Below are 19456 nucleotides of genomic sequence, written 5' to 3'. Positions count from 1 at the left end.
GTTTCCTTCTGCTGTGCATAAGGTTGCTATGGGTCGGTACCAACTTGATGGCACCTAACAACAACACATAAACTTGTATAATAGTTGTATGAACTGGTCTTCCCGTAGACATATGGATATTATCCAATTACAGACAGAATTGTACTTCAAGATAGATCTTGAAATGTTCTTTTTGATGATGAATATGACATCATTCCAGGCATAGTACACCATGTGATTCTCAGATTCAAAATGGCCAGTACCAGTCTATTTCAGGTCATCAATGTGTAGGACATTGATGTTATGTATTCCAATTCATTTTTGACAACTTCCAATTTTCCTTGATTCATACTTCATATATTCCATGTTCCAATTATTAATGAATGTTAACCATTGTTTCTCTTAATTTTTAGTTTTTTCCCATCTGCAAATAAGACCTGAAGGTCTTACTCCATTCACATCATATCATCATGGTCAACTCTACTTTGAGGAGGCAACTCTTCCCAAGTCATATTTTAAGTGCCTTCCAATCTGAGGGACTCATTTTCTGGCACTAGATCTGACAATATTCTGGTACTCTTCATCATGTTTCAGTATTCAATATTCTGGTGCTATCTGACAGTGTTCCATTGCTATTCATAGGATTTTCAGTGGCTAAATATTTGGAAGTAGTCTGTCTCTCCTTCTTCCTAGTCTGTCTTAGTCTGGAAGCTCAGCTGAAACTTGTCCACCATGGTGGCAAAGCTTCCAGAATCACAGCAACATACAAGCCATCATAGTACAGCAAACAGACAGATGAGTGGTGTGTTCTGACTTACAGCGACCCTGTATAGGGTTTCTGAGAAGTAGCTGGTGGGTTTAAACTGCCAATCTTGTGGTTCAAAGTCCAGTGCTGATACTACAGCATCACATCTGTATTAAAACTTAAATTCTAAAACTTTTGATTTGTGGAAGGCTGTGTTCTACAGTGCAAGTCTTAACTCCATTTTGAGTTCTGACGTAAGTCAGAAGTCATTTGAGTTCTTTCTGACCATTAAACCAGGAAAGGTGGCTAATGCTTAGACAAGACCTGGGAAAATCTAGGGAGGGGCAGTTTTGCACTCAGGTGAAGTGTGTTGAAAGTAGATTACAACTCCCAGAGAAACCCAGGGAGGGGCAGTTTTGCCTCAGTCTTGCAGGGAAAACTAAATTTGTCTGGGGGCCTTTTTAATGATTTACAGAAAATACGCTTATGTTATCTAGTTTAAATTATTATAGCCAAGTGGTCAAAGCCCCAGAACCAATTTTGTAAACTTTTAAAATCTGTAATTTATCCTAATCTTGATCCTATCTCCACTTGTGTAGTCCCGCCTGCAACAGTGATGGATTGTATCTGCCACTCAATCATAGTCTTGTGGTGATTGATTCCCTTTGTTCTCTATCATCATATGTATCTATGAAACTCATGACTGTGATTCGCTGGAATCCATCCAATTCATGCTGACAATTTCACTTATCCAGGACGATTATGTTGTTTGTCTTTGTCCCATTTGAGGCTTAATAAAAGAGTACTGATGTAGTGCTTGAGAATAAGCACTGGACTGCTAGCCAAAATATTGGTGGCTCAAACCCATTAGCCGCTCCTCAGGGTTGCTGAGTCAGAACTGACTCAATGGCACTTAACAACAACAAACAAATAGAGTTGGTGTGGTGGTGTAGGATAAGTACTGGACTGCTAGCTGCAAGATTAGCAGTTCAAACCCACCAGCCGCTCCTTAGAAACCCTATACAGGATCACTATGAATCGGAACAGACTCAATGGCACTTAACAATGACATGGAAGTTTTTTGGACTCCGGGTGTGGCACTGTAGGATAAGCACTCTAAAACAGTGCCTGCTGGCAAAAGACAAAGTAGTGCTCTTAGGTTTGAGGAGCACAAGTGGTTGGACAGGAGACTTTTTAATTGTCTTTAATTTACAGTGATAAAAAGCCTCTGAGCACTTGAGCATCTTCTGAGACCATTCCTTGTAACTATCATACTGCACACAGAAAGCCTTGAGGTGTCCTGGGTCTGATTCAGTCAAGAACCTAGACACAACTTCAGTGCAGATGAGTATCCCTCTAAAATTCCTACAAAAGCGTCTTTGAACACAGAGATGGCACAACACTATCCGTGAACCTTACTGTAGCAACCCTAGCATACTTGTTTTTGTCTGTTTAGAAGAAGGAAATGCAAACAAACCTTCCTTTGTCTTTATCCCCATTCATTTAACTTCATTGGAGCTCTGGTAGCGTAGTGGTTACGAATCGGGCTGCAAACCGCAAGGTCAGCAGTTCGAAACTACCAGCTCTTCCGCGGGAGAAAGATGAGGCGTTCTGCTCCCATAAAGGATTTACAGCCTCGGAAACCCTGTACAGGGTCACTATGAGTCAGAACCAACACCACCGTAAACAGCCACCACCACCAACCTCCTCAATAGGAGTCCTGATGTGGCGCTGTGGGTTAATGTGCCAGACTGCAAAGCTGTTTGAACTGCAAGGTTTGTGTTCAAGCTCATCAGCTGCTCCTCGGAAACTCTATGCTGGGTCGCTATGGGTCGGAACTGACTTGACAGCACTTAACAACAACAACAATCTCCTCAATGGAGTCCTGGTGTGGCACTGCAGGTTAATGTGCTGGACTGCAAAGTCGGTTTGAACTGTAAGATCAGTGGTTCAAGCTCACCCCAGTTGCTCCTCAGAAACCGTATACAGGGTCACTGTGGGTCAGAACTGACTCAATGGCACTTAACAACAATAATAAATCTCCTCACTATGAAGTCCTAGTATAGCACTATAGGATATGCACTGGACTGCTAACACCAAGGTTAGTGATTCAAACCCACCAGCTGCTCCTTGGAAACCCTAAACAGGGTCGCTATAAGTTGGAACCAACTCAATGGCACTTAACAACAACAACAACAACAACAACAATCTCCTCAATAACACTAAAGGTAGCAATGCTGTTGGCTGTTGGTAAGTACCGTGGAGTCGGGTCCAACTCATAGTGACCCTGTACAGGGTTTTGGGGGCTGTAAATCTTTACAGGAATACAGGGTTTTGGGGGCTGTAAATCTTTACAGGAGCAGAATGCCTCATCTTTCTCCCACGGAACTGCTGGTAGTTTCAAACTGCTGACCTTGAGGTTGGCAGCCCAACTCATAACCACTACACTACCAGAGCTCCAATATATACAACTAAATAGAATTTGGTTTGTTTATTGTTTAAGAAGTATCTCAGCAGTTGCATGTGTGTGTTCTTTTTAGCCACCCTACACTCTTTCTCTGGAGTATTGGTGTGGTGCTGTGGGATAAAGCACTGGACCTCAAGGTTGGTCTGAGCCACAAGGATGGTGGTTCAAACTCACCAGCCACTCCTTGGAAACCCTATACAGGATCGCTATGAGGCAGAACTGACTTGAAGGCACTTCACAACATCAGCATACTCTCTGAACCCTAGTGTGGTACTGTAGGATTAGTACTGAACTGCTAACCAAAAGGTTGGTGGTTCAAACCCACAAGTCACTCTTGGAAATCCCTTACAGCGTTGCTATGATTCAACACTGACTCAATGGCACACAATAACAACACACACTATGTGGAATCCTGGTGTGGGGCATGTAGAATAACCACAAGGATGGTGGTTCAAACCCACCATTTTCTCTGTGGGAGAAAAATGAAGCTGTCTTGGAAAGACAGCCAGAATGTTCCTTAGAAGTGAGGATGACAAAACATGGTCTCATGTACTTTGTACATGGTATCAGGAGGAAAAAAAACCCTGGATAAGAACATCATATTTGGAAAAGTAGAGGGTCAACAAAAAAATAGGTAGAACGCGCCCCCCCACCCCCCAAGATGGATTGACATGGTAGCTGCCACAACATGCTTAAACACAGCAACAATTGTGAGGATGATGTAGGACTGCGGAGTGTTTCATACTGTTGTACACAGGATCACTATGAATTGGAAATGACTCAATAGCACTTAACAACAACACATTATATCTTCTGATCCCAGCAGAAGTTTGCTAAATAGTTCTCTGGCATACACCCTGAGACTCCCGCTCTGGTGCTCCACCCTATCACTTCAGCTAAGTGGGGAATGGTTACAACTGTGGACCACAGGGGAAACACTGTGACCTGGCCTAGATCAGGGTCATCTTGGCTCTCAGAGCCTGAAAGTAGACACCTCTTTCGGAAATTGTGTTTTTTTCTTTCTTTCTCATTAGACATTATGAATTCTCTTTCCATAAAGAAATTTGTAAGCGAGAAGATATTGTACCGAGCAGCACATTTCTGGATATTCAATTTGACCAATTATATTCATGCATTTGGTTAACTAGAAGAAATAATATCCTGCACACAAAGTTCTCCTCAGTCAGGTATTTTGTGGTCAAGTGTGAACTTGTGAACATGCTTTCCTTTTCCATTTCTATAAAGAAAAGGGTAGGGGAATGTGAACAAGAGAGATGGGTCACACTTTCCCTGAGTCTAACTGAACTTTAAAACTTCTGTACTATTTAAACATGGGGCTCTACAATTTGCTTAACCCTGGAGGCCGGTTAACAGCCTTTGACCTTAGTTCTTCTTCCCCCACCCCAGCCACCAGAGCCCCAGTCAGATTTAGGGTAAAGAACCAGTTTTCAGAGGGATTGCCTCAGATCACACAAGTCCACTTACCTAGCCTGGTAGAAGATTAGTCACCATGTATTCCAATAGGAAAGGAACTGTAGCTGCTGGAAAAAGGTAAGAGGGGTGAGTTTTCCCTTTGCATGTCCTCACTGGGTTTTCTGATCCTGAAGGACTAACGAGGGTGACATGAGACACCTTCAAGAAGACCAGATTCTCTCCCTGGTGGTTATAGTCAAAGACCTGTTTGGAAGACATCATTCCAAGCTCCCTCTCTCTCAACCCCCTCTTAGGGTAAGGCCCTTCCTAAGCCACACCCTAGGTTCTTAGTCCAAGAAACAGGGAGGATGTCTTCCCTTGTGTAAAGATGTTGTGTTAAATGCCTTCACTCACAGACGCACAGGGGAAGTTCCAAAGTGAATTCCCCAGAACCTGCCATACATCTGAAAACAGGCAAATTTAATCTATGAGGACCTTTTAAAAACCTTCTTTCTCTTTCTTCCACTCTGTTTATCTGCACCCAAGATCTTAATGACCTTTGACTGAAGGCTCTAGCCTGTTTCCTTTCCTTCTCATGAGAGTTACCCTTCCATTGACAACAAACACATGCCCTTCTTGATCTGGGTTGTCATAGGAGACTGGAAGCAAAGCTATGGCTTGCCAATTTTGGGTTCTCTTTGTGCTTAACATAGGTCCCAGAGTTCCCCTCAGCCTCCACTTGTACTTCCAAATGTGCCTGGGGAACAACATAGGAAAGAAAAGGCAAACAAGATAGGCAAGAGAAGATATGTAAGATAAAAGGTAGGAGTCTGTCTCTCTACATCATAGGAAAGGGCTTTTAAAAATTCATGAAAACATTGAATTAAAAGATAATGGAATTTTTTTTCAGAAACTTTTTGAAACTCCCTTGTATTTCCTATGTATTTCCAGCGGTAACTCAGCTTCTCGCTCACTCTGTACCTTGATTCTAGAAAGGACTGCAAGAGGACAAATACCCTTTCACTACCCCTAATTCCCAGCCAGCCCCATGCTTGCCCAGAAGATCACCTCAGTGAGTCCTTTTGCAGCCACATGCTTATCTTTTTCTACGAGGGAAGACTGAGAGTAGATTCAATACCTGTACAGACACACTGTAATACATAGTCTCAACTAACGTACTACTAGGGGTAGGAGATTCACTGCCTCACAAGAGGTCTATTTCATTTTTTCTTTTTTTATAGTTACCAGAACATTCTTCAATATGTTGAAACAAGGTCTGTCTTTCCATAACTGACACCAATGTTCTTACATAACATGGAAGGTACCTCTTTTTTTCTGAGTTTCCATTGGAATTGCCCTTCCTGATATTTGTTTTCTGGACCTGCGTGTAATTGTGGCCTGAGAAAAGCAGAATTCAAGTTAAAAGTACTCCTTTTTTTTCTAAGTCTGGACACTGAACAGCTCTCAGAGAAAAGTAGAGTCTCTGGTGTTTCTGGAAATCACAACACATCATTGCTTCATACTGAACTGGTGACGGATCCAAATTCTCTTCCACATACTGAACCAAATATCCCTTATTCTTTACTAGTACAATCGATTGAGCTCTGTTACATTTTATCTTGAATATTGGCTTTTAGTGCCTTCTTCAGGATTCTGCAATCACTTTGAATTTCAGCATTGTCATTAGTCTTATTAACTCACCCTCCCAGCTTTCAGTCACCAAGGATTTGGTAGGCATACTTTCCATGTCTTCAACCATAATTCTGACTAAAAAGTAACATTAATAATAAAGGCCAAGGCCAAGAACAGAATCCACTGGCACATTGTCAGAGGCTTTCCTGCAAGTTGAAGCCAATTAGTACCTACGGAGATATGTATCTTACCTAATGATTTTCTTCATATTTGTCTTGTCTACAAAAGATGATGAGTGTTTATTTCTTTTCTTTTTTAATAATTAGGTGTTTATTTATTTTATAATTATTTTCCCTTTGTTTCTTGGGTTTATTGTCCTTTTTCCTCTGGTTTGAGCCTTTCTTTCTTTTTCTGCCTTCAACAAACAAAAATTCATTTTCTCACAATTTTGGAGGCTAGAAGTCCAAGTTCAGAGGGTCAGTTCTGGAAAAAGTTCCTCTCCCAGCATTCCTTGAAGATCTCGGTGTGTTGTGGCTTCAATTTTTCTGTGGATCTAGGAGCCTCACAGTCCAAGGACTTTGGAGCCAAAGGATGCACTCCACTTCTGTGAGCCTTTATTTCTTGACTTGCTTCATTAAGTGTCTCAGTTCTTCTAGTTTGCCAATCCAGTTATCTCATTTTAAGAAATGAGATTAGCTTGTTTACTCTCAATGACTAGTTGAAGGCTAGCCATTATATTCTCTTTTTTTTCTTGTGAATCATGTGACATTACATTCTTTTTTAAAGGCTCACAAACTATCTTTAAAATAATTTAAAATTTTTTCTTGAAAACTAGCATCCACTTAGTCCCTCTGCAATTTATTGCCATCAATATTTTTCCTTGTTCTGAAATCTACTTATTTCCATTTCTTTGGCATTTCTCACATTCTCCACAATGACTTCAAAATCACTAATGTAATATTTTCTGTAAGTTATTTTGGCACTCATGGCTGTAATTTCTTTAGATACTTTTAACCCTTTTCAAAATATGCAGGCATTTTGACCATCTTTGAAGCTTGCAAGGTGCAGCACAAATGTCACTGGACAAGCATTCTTGGCTGTGTGATCTTGGGTAATGTTTTCTCTGGAAACTTGTAAGATGAAGCTATTTATATCTTCCTCCTCCATTTGGCATGAGAAATAACTGTAGGTAAAGGTGCCATGTGTCTGCCAAGCACAAATCAGCACTCAGAAAATGAGTTGAATCTAATTCTTGGCCTTCACTTCCCTAACTTTCTAACTTTATTCCAGCATCATGGGTTTGATGGGTGAAATGGAACTTTGGTTAACTTTTTACTGTTTTTCCAAAGAGTGGATGTGTCCCTGACTCATTCATCTTCTAACTGCATTGTGCCTTCCTCCTCATCTCCTACAATTTCTATCAGCATCTGCTCATCCTTGCCTTGTGTCTCACCCCTCTTGAATCTGGGCCAGATTTTGGTATGCATCTTTGGTCGTGTGACCTTTTAAGATGGATCCAGCCAAAGGTGACTTAAGAGCCACCTCTTTGTTTTTTCCGTTGGCCCTCCAATTTGAATGTGTCTTTCCAGTTTTGAAGACAGTAGAAAAGTCTGCTAGATGTGGGTTTTAGAGCTTATTCTGCAACTAAATTGCTAGGGTTCTCTATATGCAAAAATGAAGAAATTCGGCCAGAAGACCCACTTTTTCTGATTCTACAATTTCATCTTTCCTGGCTCATCACTCAACTCCATAATACTAACTCTTCATACCTGTGGAACTGGTCTGTCTTTGGTCCCGCATACAATCTGGATTTGTCTACTTCAAGTCTTTTCCTAATACCCCCATTCAACAAGCAATTATTAAATGCCTGTAATGTGGCCTGAGGCATCAAAGTTCTTTTTCTTAGGGCCCAGAGAGGAAAACAAACTTTTAAACAATGATAGCAAAGCAGTAACTATCCTGTCAAAATACACATCAAGTCTACAGATGTCAGATTAGGAAAGCTTCATAAAGAGGTAACAACTGAGTCTGAAAGATTGGAAGGCTTTCTTTAGGCATGCCAGTGGAAGGATGGTAAAAGAGTCTGCAGCATATGCAAAGGTAGGAAAGTGAGAAACAACACCTAATGAGGAGAACTTCAAGCTAGAATGCAGAATGAGGTATATCTTGTGCTGAATTCTCTATAGGAGCAAAACAGTGAAGCAAATACAAGTGTATGCACATACATAAAACAAAACAAGGAAGAAATACTAAAACAATTATAATCCTTTTCTCTGCAACTGGTCATGTGATTGTAGCTGGTATTTAGAGCTACTTTCTTCCACCACCCATTGCATATCCTCTTTTACCTCAGTAAGCATCTCAGCTGGTTCTTTATCAAGTGGAGTGACTCAAACCTTCATTCCTAAAGGGTCTGGGCAATTAGTAATGTTGGAATTGGGTTGCTGTAGAAATGGAAGTATTAAGAGACATCCTTAGGGATCTCCTGTATTCTAGACATACTCTTTTTTACCCTTATCCTGTAGTATCAATTCAATTTCCCTTTGGTAATAGGGTCATTTAAGCCAGTCATTTATATGGTAACTCCCTTCTTTGCCTGCTGACCCCAGCATGGGGAACACAAAGTGGCTGGGTAGCACCCTTAACTTCCAGTTCAATGGAATCAGTGTTGTGGCTTCTGATGTAAGCATTCCTCCCTTTGGAACTTAGACCTCTAAACACTCAAAGCATAGGGTTTCGGGATAGGAAGCAAAACTTTTGCAAGTGGGTCAATAGGATTAATAGTGAGTGGTGCCACCCCTTGATTCCTGGACCCATGAATCCTGGCTATGGGGGAAGTAGCACCATATCTTGGATGCTGGTTTACAGCATATCCAGTCTTCTGGAGAACATTGACCTAACACTGCAAGATAGTGTTGGTGCCCTAATGGTCTCTTTAAAAGGCTAGTCTATCATTCTGTCAAGCCAGCTCCTTCAGGTTTATGGAGAGCATGGTAAGACCAGTGAATTCTATGAGCATGAGCCCAGTTGCTCTACTTCATTTGCTATAAAGTGAGTTCCTTGATCCAAAGCATTGCTGTCTGGGATACCATGACAGTGGATAAGGCATTATTTAAGCCCACAGATGATAGGTTTGGCAGAAGAACTGCATGAAGATAAAGCAAATCTGTAATAAGACTAAGTGTCTATCATAATAGAGCAAAATGCTGCCCTTTCCATGATGGAAGTGGTCCAATGTAATCAACCTGCCACTAGGTTGCTGGTTGATTGTGCCCTAGAAATGGTGCTTTATAAGGGACACACTGTCGGTCTCAGCTGCTGGCAGATTGGGCACTCAGCAGTGGCTATAGCCAACTCAGCTTTGGAAAGTAGAAATCTATGTTGCTGAGCTCTCTATCTCTGCCACAATTGCCACTTCGTTCATGAATTGAGTAATGATAGGCATGGCTGGGGCTAGGGGCTTACTGGCATCCACAGAATGCATTATCCTATCCATTTAATTGTTAAAACCCTGCCAAGGTAATCCTTTGGTAAGCATTCACATGATACATATATATCTTCATCTCTTTTTTTGAGGAGGGTTGTAGGAGTAAGGAATGAAGATTAGGATTGGGTCTATGGCTAGTTCTAGGCTAGGCCTAGGATTTATGTATTATTAGGGTTATGGTTAGGACTAGGGTTAGTGTTGAAGATATGTGTTGTGTTATGGCTAGGAGTAAAACTTGGTCTCATTTTTAGGGTTACAGTTGTTTATTTTCATTTATTTTTCTTGAAATCTATATTATTTCCTCTTCACTTAAAGTTCTGTTATGACATTAGTCCTTTATCATTTTGTTGTTGTTGCAACTATATCTCTGGTTCTGTATTTTCTGTCTTACAAGTTTGTTTCACTGCACATACTTCTGTATCTGGGTAGTGTCTAGATGATATTGACATGTATGTTAATTTCAGATTGTTGTCTGCTGGTGTCGGTTCTCTGTCCAAAGAACACCCTTTAGTATTTTTGGTAAAATTGGTCTGCTTTTCACAAATTCTTTTTAACTTCTTTTGTCTGGAAAATGACCTAATTTCACTTTCAAATTTGATGGAAAAATTTTCTGGATATATGCTTCTTGGTTGGCAACTGGTTTCTTTTGGAATTTTATATATGCTATTCTATTGTTTGCTCTGGTAGTGTAATGGTTATGAATTGGGTTGCTAACATCAAGGTTGGCAGTTCAAAACTACCAGCTGTTCCATAGGAGAAAGATGAGGCTTTCTGCTCCCGTAAAGATTTATAGCCTCAGAAACCCTGTGCAGGGTCACTATGAGTTGGAACCAACTCCATGGCACTTAACAACAACAAGAATTGTTTTCTTGCTGTAATGATTTCTGCTGAAAAAGCAAAGCTTAGTTTTATTAGTTCCCCTTTTTAGGTAACTTTTCATTTTTCCTGACTTGCTTTCAGGATCCTATCCTTGACTTTGGTTTTGAAAGTTTTATTATGTCTTGGTGTTTTTCTTCTTGTCTTTCATGATGCTAGGGAAGTTTTCATCAAACAGCTCTTGTTTTTGTTTTCCAACTTTTTATTACAAATTTAGTGAAGGTTTACAGAGCAGATCATCAGTTTTACACTCAACAAATCATATATTTTACTTCATTACATGGTTGCAATCCCTTCTATGTACCAATAGTTAACAGTATTTACCACTATTAACTTTAACTATTGCATTTTTCTGTGTCTTTAGTACCTTCGTCTTTCCTCTGCTAACCTCTCTCTTATTGCATATGGCCTGCCCTGTTACCCATGTTAACATGTATCTATACCCTAGCCTGTGAATAATTTAACATGTGTCTCTCCCCTACTCCATAACCACTATAGATTGTTTCTTTTATCAACAAAACCTGTTTTTTAGCTTTTTACAATATTGTGCTCAGACAATATTTGTCCTTTTGTGATTGACTAATTTCACTCAGCATAATATTCTCCAGGTTGAACTATGTTGTAGGGTGTTTCACAGATTCATCATTATTCTTCAGTGTTTTGTAATAATCCATTGTGTGTATGTACCAAAGTTTGTTTGACCGTTCTGTTGATAGGCATTTAGGCTGTCTCCATCTTTTTGATATGTCTCTTGTAGACAGCATATTGCAGGATCATGTTTTCTTATCCATTCTGCTATGTCTCTTGATTGACATGCTTAATCCCATTTATATTCAGTGTAATTATGCATAGGTATGGTTTGATTGCTGTCACAGTTTAGTGTTTTGTTGGGTTTTTTTGTGTGTGTGTGTTTGGTGCTGATGGATTCTTTGTTCCACATAATTTTCTATGCTGAGTTCATTTTGTTTGTGGGTTTTCTTTTTCATTTTCTTCATTTCTGTTGTGTTAATGTTTATTAAATCTTTCTGATCTTCCTCTTTTTTATTTTGATGTGCAGGTGTATTATTTTTCTCTGGGGTTATCCTGTAATTTATTTTTTCCCCCTGCTTAAAACAGTTTGTTTTATCTTGAAATCTACTTGACTTCCTTGCCATTTGGAAGTTCTGTATCTACACTACTCTCTCTTTTTGCATTGTAGTTGACTTTATTATACACTGGTATCTCTAGTTTCCTATTTTCTGTCTTGTAAGTTTGTTTTACTTTAAATACTTGGATATTTGGGTTGAGTTCTGGATGGTGTTGTCATGTACAGTAATTCCAGGTTTGTTTGTTTTTTTGTCTGTTGTTGGTTCTCAGTCTAAACAACACCCTTTAGCATTTTTTGTAACGTTGGTCATTATAAATTCCTTTAATTTTTGTTTATCAGGAAATGTCCTAATTTCACCAGGAAATGAGGGACAGGTTTTCTGGGTATATGATTCTTGGTTGGCAATTTTTTTCTTTCAGAGTTTTATATATGTCATCCCATTGCCTTCTTTTTTTTTTTTTTTTCTTAAATGTTTTATTGTGAATTATGTGATAGTTTACCCATTGCCTTCTTGCCTGCCTGGTTTTTGCTGAGAAATTAGAACTTACTCTTACTGGTCTTCCTTGGGAGGTAACTTTTCATTTTTTCCCAAGCTTCTCTCAGGATTCTTTCCTTGACTTTGATTTTGGAAAGCTTGGTTATGATATGTCTTGGTGATTTTCTAGGGGTTCATTCAGCTCCTTGTGTGCTTATCTTCTTGTCTTTCATGATGTTAGGGAAGTTTTCTTCCAACAACACTTTGACAATTTTCTCTACTTTTTATTATTGCTTCCTGCTCTGGAATTGCAATCATCCATAAGTTGTTTCTCTTCATTGGGTTTCACATAACTCTTAAATGGATTTCTTTATTCTTTTTTCTGATTATTCTTCCAACAAACTAGTATTGAGAGATTTATTTTCAAGCTCACTAATTTGGTTTCCATTGTTTCCAATCTTCTTCTTCACCCTTTCAATGTATTGCCCATTTTTGAGATGTTGGTATTAATCTTCTGGATTTCTAGTTGTAGGTGTGTATTGTTTCAAAATTTGCATTTATTTTGTCTGTTTGTTCTTGTAGCATTTTCCTGAATTCCTCTAAAATTTTTCTTGTGTTCTCCTTGCTTTCTTCGATCTTTCTGTCAGTCCACTGAAGGTATCAAAATATCATTCTTTTTCAACTATTTTTCTATTACTTCTTTTCCTCAGAAATATTTTCTGGCTCTGCATCTAGGTCATTTATTTTAGTCCTCTCATTTCTTCATGAGAACTGAACTTGTCTGTTGTCTTTGGGGCACTGTGGGATTGTTGTATTTGCAAAAACAAACAGTGCAGTTACTGGATCTGGAGGTGATAAATCTCTGGTGAGCTCCTGCAATTCAAAGAGTTTACAAGGTGGTTGTGGAAAGGATGTGACAAGAGAGTCCCCAGTCCTTGATGGATTTCTATTATCCTCAGTATTATCTATGTTCAAGATACTCAGTGGAAGTAGTTCATGGGGTCCCTTGATGGAGTTTATTTCAGGGTCATCTAGGACCACAGGGAAGCTAGGGGCAGGTTAAATTCTGGTCTGATGGCTCTGCAGGTTTTATAGGTCTTAAGCAGAGTCTACCTTATTCTAGGCAGCAAAGCAACAACCCAAGGAGGTGCATCCAGCCCCCAACTGACACTGGTGTGGCTCTCAACCATGTGGCTCTGAATTTCCAGAGGGCAGGACCTGTGCCAGGGGTGGATGAGCATGGGAGCTGGCCACACGTCTGGTCATCAGGAGAACATGAGGAAAAAGAAGATTTCAAACCTTTCTTGTTGCTGGTGTGAATCTGCTCTGCCTCCTTCCACTACAAAAGCTGCTTACAAGATGGTAAAGCCACGTCTGGCCAGCCATTTGCCAGTCAGTCTCCCTCTCTCACGATCCCTGCTCAGCCTCTCTTCCCAGCAAGCACTCTACCCACCTCTCTAACCTTTCTTCTGAAGTCCAGGGTGCCAGAATGTCCATCTATGTCTGTTTTATCTATGTCTGTGTAGTGTTTCTGCCTAGTCTGCCATTTTGCTGGCAGTGCTAGTTCAACAACTCTTGACCAATATTCTCAATGGTTTTGTTTTTGTTGGTTTTTTTTTTTTTTTTTTTTTGTATCTTCTTCTGGAATTTCTATCACATGTAAGTTATTTTTCTTGATTGTTGTTGTTGTCAGGTGCCATTGAGTCAGAACTGACTCATAGCGACCCCATGCACAGCAGAACGAAACAATGTCCAATCTTGGGCCAACCTCACTACTACTGCCACGCTTGAGTCCATCAATGATGTCACCTAGCCAATCCAGCTCGTTAGGGGTCTTCCTCTTTTTCTCTGACCCTCCATCTTACCCAGCATGACATCCTTCTCCAGCGACTATTCTCTCCTGACAATATGTCCAAAGTATGAGATGAAGCTTAGCCATCTTGGCCTCCAAGGAGCACTCTGGCTGCACTTCTTCCGAAACAGATCTATCGGTTCTTTTGGCAGTCCATGGCACTTTCAGTATTCTCCTCCAACACCACAACTCAAAGGCATCAATTCTTCTATGATCTTCCTTATTCACTGTCCAGATTTCGCATCCATATGAGGTTATTGAAAATATCATGGCTTGGGTCAGGCGCACCTTAGTCCTCAAGCTGACATCTCCAGTAACCCAAAGATATCTTTGGCTTTCTTCGGAATTTTTTTTCCTGTTTTCTGATTGTTCCTTTGGTGGAGGTGGTGGTTATGTGCCATGGAGTCAGAACCAACTCATAGCGACGCTGTACGGGGTTTCCGAGGCTGTAAATCTTTATGGGAGCAGAAAGCCTCATCTTTCTCCCATGGAACAGCTGGTAGTTTCGAACTACTGACCTTAAGGTTCACAGCCTGATTCATAACCACTACACTACCAGAGCTTTAGCAGATGAATATTGAGAGATTTGTCTTCAAGCTCAGTAATTTGGATTTTCATTGATTCAATTCTATTTCTTTGCACTTTCCATGTGTTATCTATTCCTGAAGTCATAGTGCTAATCTTCTGGCTTTCTACTTGCTGGTTTTTTGTTTTGTTTTTTATTTTTATTTTTTAATTTTTACTTTTTCAATTATATTGTCAGCTTTTCAATTCAATAGACTTAATTTTTCCATAGTTTTAGCTAGGTTTTTCTTGATTTCATCTGCAGTTTTCTCACAATCTGCTGAAGTTGTCTAATTAGCATTCTTTAAAATTCCTTATCAGGTAGTTCTGATACCATTTCTGATATATTTTGTGACTCTGCATTGGGTGACTTTTTTGAGGCATTCTGTCTTATTTCTTTATGTAAGCTGAAATTCTGTTTTCTCTAAGACATTGTGGTGGTGTATTTATATTTAGTTGATGACTGTATATTGGTGTATTCTCAGGCACTCATTACCTGTCGTCTCCTGGTGGATGTGGCAGAGACCAGAAGCATGAACTCAGTTCTCTGTTCGCTGTGTCACAAAGTTTAGGGTGGGCTCATAAGCTTCCAGAAACAGGGGTGCTATGCCAGGCATCTGACCACAAGCAGAGCGAGGCTGTGCATGCAGGATAGGGTTCCACTGGCTCCTGGGATGATGACGGTGGGCACTGGCTGTGACCCTGGCAACCAGAAAACAGGAAGAATTGCATCCCGTTGCTGCCAACCTCCAACTGAGTTCTGTGCCTGCAGTCCACTGTATCAATAGCCACTTTCAAAAGCTCAAGATGGATGTACTACACTATGTCAGCCCATAGTCCACCTCTGTATCTTCTCTCTTACTGCTCCTCTTCCAATTGGCACTTAATCCACCTCTCTGTCCTGTCCTCTGATGGTCAGGGTTTCAGGATCACCATCTGTATCTGTTTCACTTGGTCTCCATGTCTGTGTTGGCTTAGTAACTCGGCTTCTTCCACCATCTTACCCCAAACTCCATATCTTGACTTCTTTGGCCCATGTGGCTATACTGTAAACTGCCTTGTCACTAATTTTCCCATCACATCCCCTTAGAGTTTCCTGATCATCCAGCCATGACTCAGTATACAATCATATTTCTAGTCAACTCTCCTTCTAAGCAAAATGAACAACCCGGTGCATTGTTCAAAGTTCTGCCCACAGGGAGGATTCCCCTTCACCACTGTTTTCCTGGGAGGTCCCAGAAAGGTGCTGCAGTGTGCTGTCTACTTCCAAGTGGTGGTGGTATGCCGTGGAGTCGGTTCCAACTCATAGCAACCCTGTACAGGGTTTCCGAGACTGTAAATCTTTACAGGAGCAGAAAGCCTCATCTTTCACCCATGGATATGCTGGTAGTTGGTGCCTGCATATTATGCAAAGCCATCTGTAGACCAGCATAAGTCATCCCTTCTTCATTAACTGATCTTAAGAAGCTCTCCATGAGCCATAGGTACAAACTGGGAGAAGGAAGATACTGTGACAGGAATAGGGACTATGGGCATTTTGTCCAGACTTCCTCATGTAACTTATTTGTGCCTTCAGTTCTTGTTGAGCCTGACCTCATACATACAACTTTTATTTAATAATGGAGTACTGCTGTGCATATCTGACTTTATGACTCTGTGAATAAGATAACACGCAGCTCATGATAGGTAGCTGATGCCACATAATAACTTGTTGGCCTATGGCTAAACACTCAGTCTTTACTAATGTCCCATAACAAAACAAAAACTACTTCTCATAAGGAGACTATCTGAGGGAACAAACAAGATGGCTGATCGGGTGGAAGTGCAGCGAAGAGCTCTGCCAACAACGACACAGAATACCCGACCAAGCAGGCTCAGGGGATGGTCCCAAAACTCTGAACCACATATAAAGGAATATTTAGAAGGTTGGAAGGCTTAAAGCTGGGGAATTTGTATCAGAAGCAAGAAATCCATTGCTTTCTAGTCCGGGATGCTCAGCTATTCCAGGAGCCGTCATCTTGGGTGAGACCAAGTGGGGAAAGGATTAGAGCAGCCACGGACACCTGGCAGAACTGCAGACATAAATGTGTGAACATTCTTTTCTTTTGGTAATTGTTCATTGGTCTCTTGCTGTCTGCGCACCTCCATTCTGGTGACTATAGGGGTGTCTGAGCTAGTGGGCACCCCAGCCCCACCCTTGGAGGGTTCTACTACTCATGCTCACAGATCTCCTCGAAATTTAAAGAGACAGTCTCCAGTTAAAACCAAATGGCCACAGCCGGCCCTGAACTGTTTACAACTAGAAACAAGGCCTGAACAGGGATTATGGAGTGGGACAAGCAGACAAAAAAGGAAATTAGCCGAAAATTAAATCCTAAATTATGTCAAAATGACCAACAGTGGCATCTTGAAATTTCTCAAGAGGAACAGTGAAAAGGGAAGCCCATTTCCTGATCACATCTACCTGGAGGCAATCAGAAAGCATAAAAAATACATAAATACATACCCATCTATGTATTAAGGCCACAGATAACCCCTGAATATGCCTAAAAAACAGAAGCAGATGACCATATCTGCACATGTCCAGAAATGAGATAAAGTGACTGAGGCAAATGAGTTGGAAGTAGACCTACACTCCATACTGGAAGATGGGCAGGCTTTGGAAATGCCAGAGAAGGAATTCAGAAAAATGATTATAAAATGTATCAAAACACTATACAATGGAGTTGAGAAAAATAAAGAAGTCAGGAAAACACTACAGGAACAATAAAATAAGATAGATACAGCATTGGAAACAATTCAAAACCTACAGAAAGAGGTGCAAATGATTAATAATAGAGGATCAGAAATGGATAATACACTGAAAGTGCAAAGGAGTAGAATTAAAGAGATAGAAGCCAGAACTAGTGAGCTAGAAGATAAATCTCTCAACACTACTAAGATAGAAGAACAAACACAAAAAAGGATTAAAAAAATCTGAAGAAGGCCTAAGATTCATGTTGGATAACATGAAGAGGAATAACATAAGAATTATTGGCATTCCAGAACAGGAACAATCACACAAGCCCACAGAGGAGATAGTTGAAGAGCTTCTGGAAGAAAATTTCCCTAACATCATGAAAAGTTAAAAGATAAGCATTCAAGAACCTCAACGAACCCCAGATGGATAGACCCTAAAAGATAATCACCAAGACATACAATAATTAAGCTCTCCAAAATCACAGATAGACAGGATCTTGAAAGCAGCTAGGGAAAAGAGAAATATAACATACAAAGGCAAGCAGATCAGATTAAGCTTGGATTTCTCAACAGAAACCATGCACGCAAGAAGGCAATGGTGATGAGACATATATAAAACCCAGAAAGAAAAAAACTGCCACCCAAGAATCCTCTACCCAGCAAAGCTGTCAATCAAATACGATGCTGTAATCAAAACATTCCAGGATAAACAGAAGCTAAGGGATTTTGCCAAAACCAACCCTGCTATGAAGAACATCCTAAAGGAAGTTCTATGGACTGAGAACCAAGAAGGACACACAACCACTACAGAATGGCGTACGTGGCAGCATCAACCTGAACTCAGTCAAAAAATGGAAGAGTTAAGAACAGAATAAAATTATAAGAACAGAGGATCTGGGAGGTCAGTCTATGATCAAAACAATTACAATGTGAAAGAAGGCAAACAGAGAAACAGAGATCCAGGTGGTGGGAAGTTCAGGTAGATAATTGGATAAAATAGACTATCTTAAATGGAGGGAAGAACTAATGGAATATAAGGTAACCACAATAGGGCTGGGGTGGGGGGTTTACTTTGGGTGTTGGGGAGGGCAATCAAGAAGCGGGGAGGAGGCAGAAGAACAAAATAGATAGGGGAACACTGAGACAGGTTTGCATGGCCTAGTGGGACTGAGGCAAATAGTGATGCATACTCAACCTTGGAACAACAGGGCTCTGGGATACAGGGATCTAGGTATAGCTTGAAGAGGGTAAATAATACTAAAATCCTTGACTGCTGTATGAATATTAGTTTCCCTTGCCTACTATTGTAAAATAGACACTTGAGTGGGATAGAAAGGAATGTTGGGAAACGTGATTAGAGAAAACTTGTAAGCCCTCATTCAGCCTATAACTGATTGGAATACCTAAAAGGGGTTCTACAACTTGCCCAGTGAAATAGGCCTCATGCAAAGCCTTCACAGAGTATAGGACCTTAGGTGGAATCCTGAGTCCCATCCACAACCTTGTAAGTGAGGTGAGACATTTCCACTAGGAAGGACAAGGAGACTGGAACAGCTACAATGACAGAAGATACGTCTTCATGATGAACCTGACCTATACTCAGAGCGGTAGTTACTCTAAATAGCAACAGAGAGGGAAAGAGTCTTCACATCAAGTATCAATGCTATCCGCTCTGTACACAGGGTAGATAGGGAAGGGCAACTTAGACATTGGCTACCTAAAATAAGGGGGCAATAGAGGCACGAAGTGACTGGCTTACAAGGTTTCAAGAGGGAGTTTAGTTTAAGAGTATGGGGGGGGGGAAGAAACAGTCCCCACTGGATGGCTGTCATCTTGTCTGGATGGGTCTGGTGAAAAGAGATGGGGATAAGATTCGTAAGATTCAATAGTGAATAACTGTTATCATGACTAATCGCGACTGTCACACTTTTAAAGGTAGAAGTTTTGTAACAAAAAAAGGGGAGTGGTTAATCTTACAGTTCAGAAACAGAGGACCCTAGGACCATCAAGAGAGGAAAGCACAAGCAGAATGAGGGACCTTATCCAGAGAAGCAGCAGTGCCAGAGATGATGGAGGCAGAGATGGAGGCATGGAGACAGGGAGCGGCTGAGGACTCTAGATTCATGGACTAAGAAGAGAA

General features: G+C 40.6%; 1 protein-coding gene across 1 annotated transcript in view; it reads left to right on the top strand.

The window, feature by feature from the left end:
* Positions 1-4587: 4587 nt before the first annotated feature.
* The window catches only part of SERPINC1 (serpin peptidase inhibitor, clade C (antithrombin), member 1), a 29726-nt gene continuing 14857 nt past the window's right edge, over positions 4588-19456 (top strand). Inside the window, exon 1 of the mRNA XM_006867058.1 lies at positions 4588-4742. Coding sequence (XP_006867120.1) covers positions 4702-4742 — 41 coding nt within the window. The 5' untranslated portion in view covers positions 4588-4701. The remainder of the gene's footprint in view (positions 4743-19456) is intronic.

The sequence above is a fragment of the Chrysochloris asiatica genome, unplaced genomic scaffold (assembly GCF_000296735.1).
Source record: "Chrysochloris asiatica unplaced genomic scaffold, ChrAsi1.0 scaffold00100, whole genome shotgun sequence".
NCBI classification, from domain to species: Eukaryota; Metazoa; Chordata; class Mammalia; order Afrosoricida; family Chrysochloridae; genus Chrysochloris; species Chrysochloris asiatica.
Note: the sequence above shows the minus strand (reverse complement) of the source record. Positions and strands in the feature narration are given on the sequence as shown.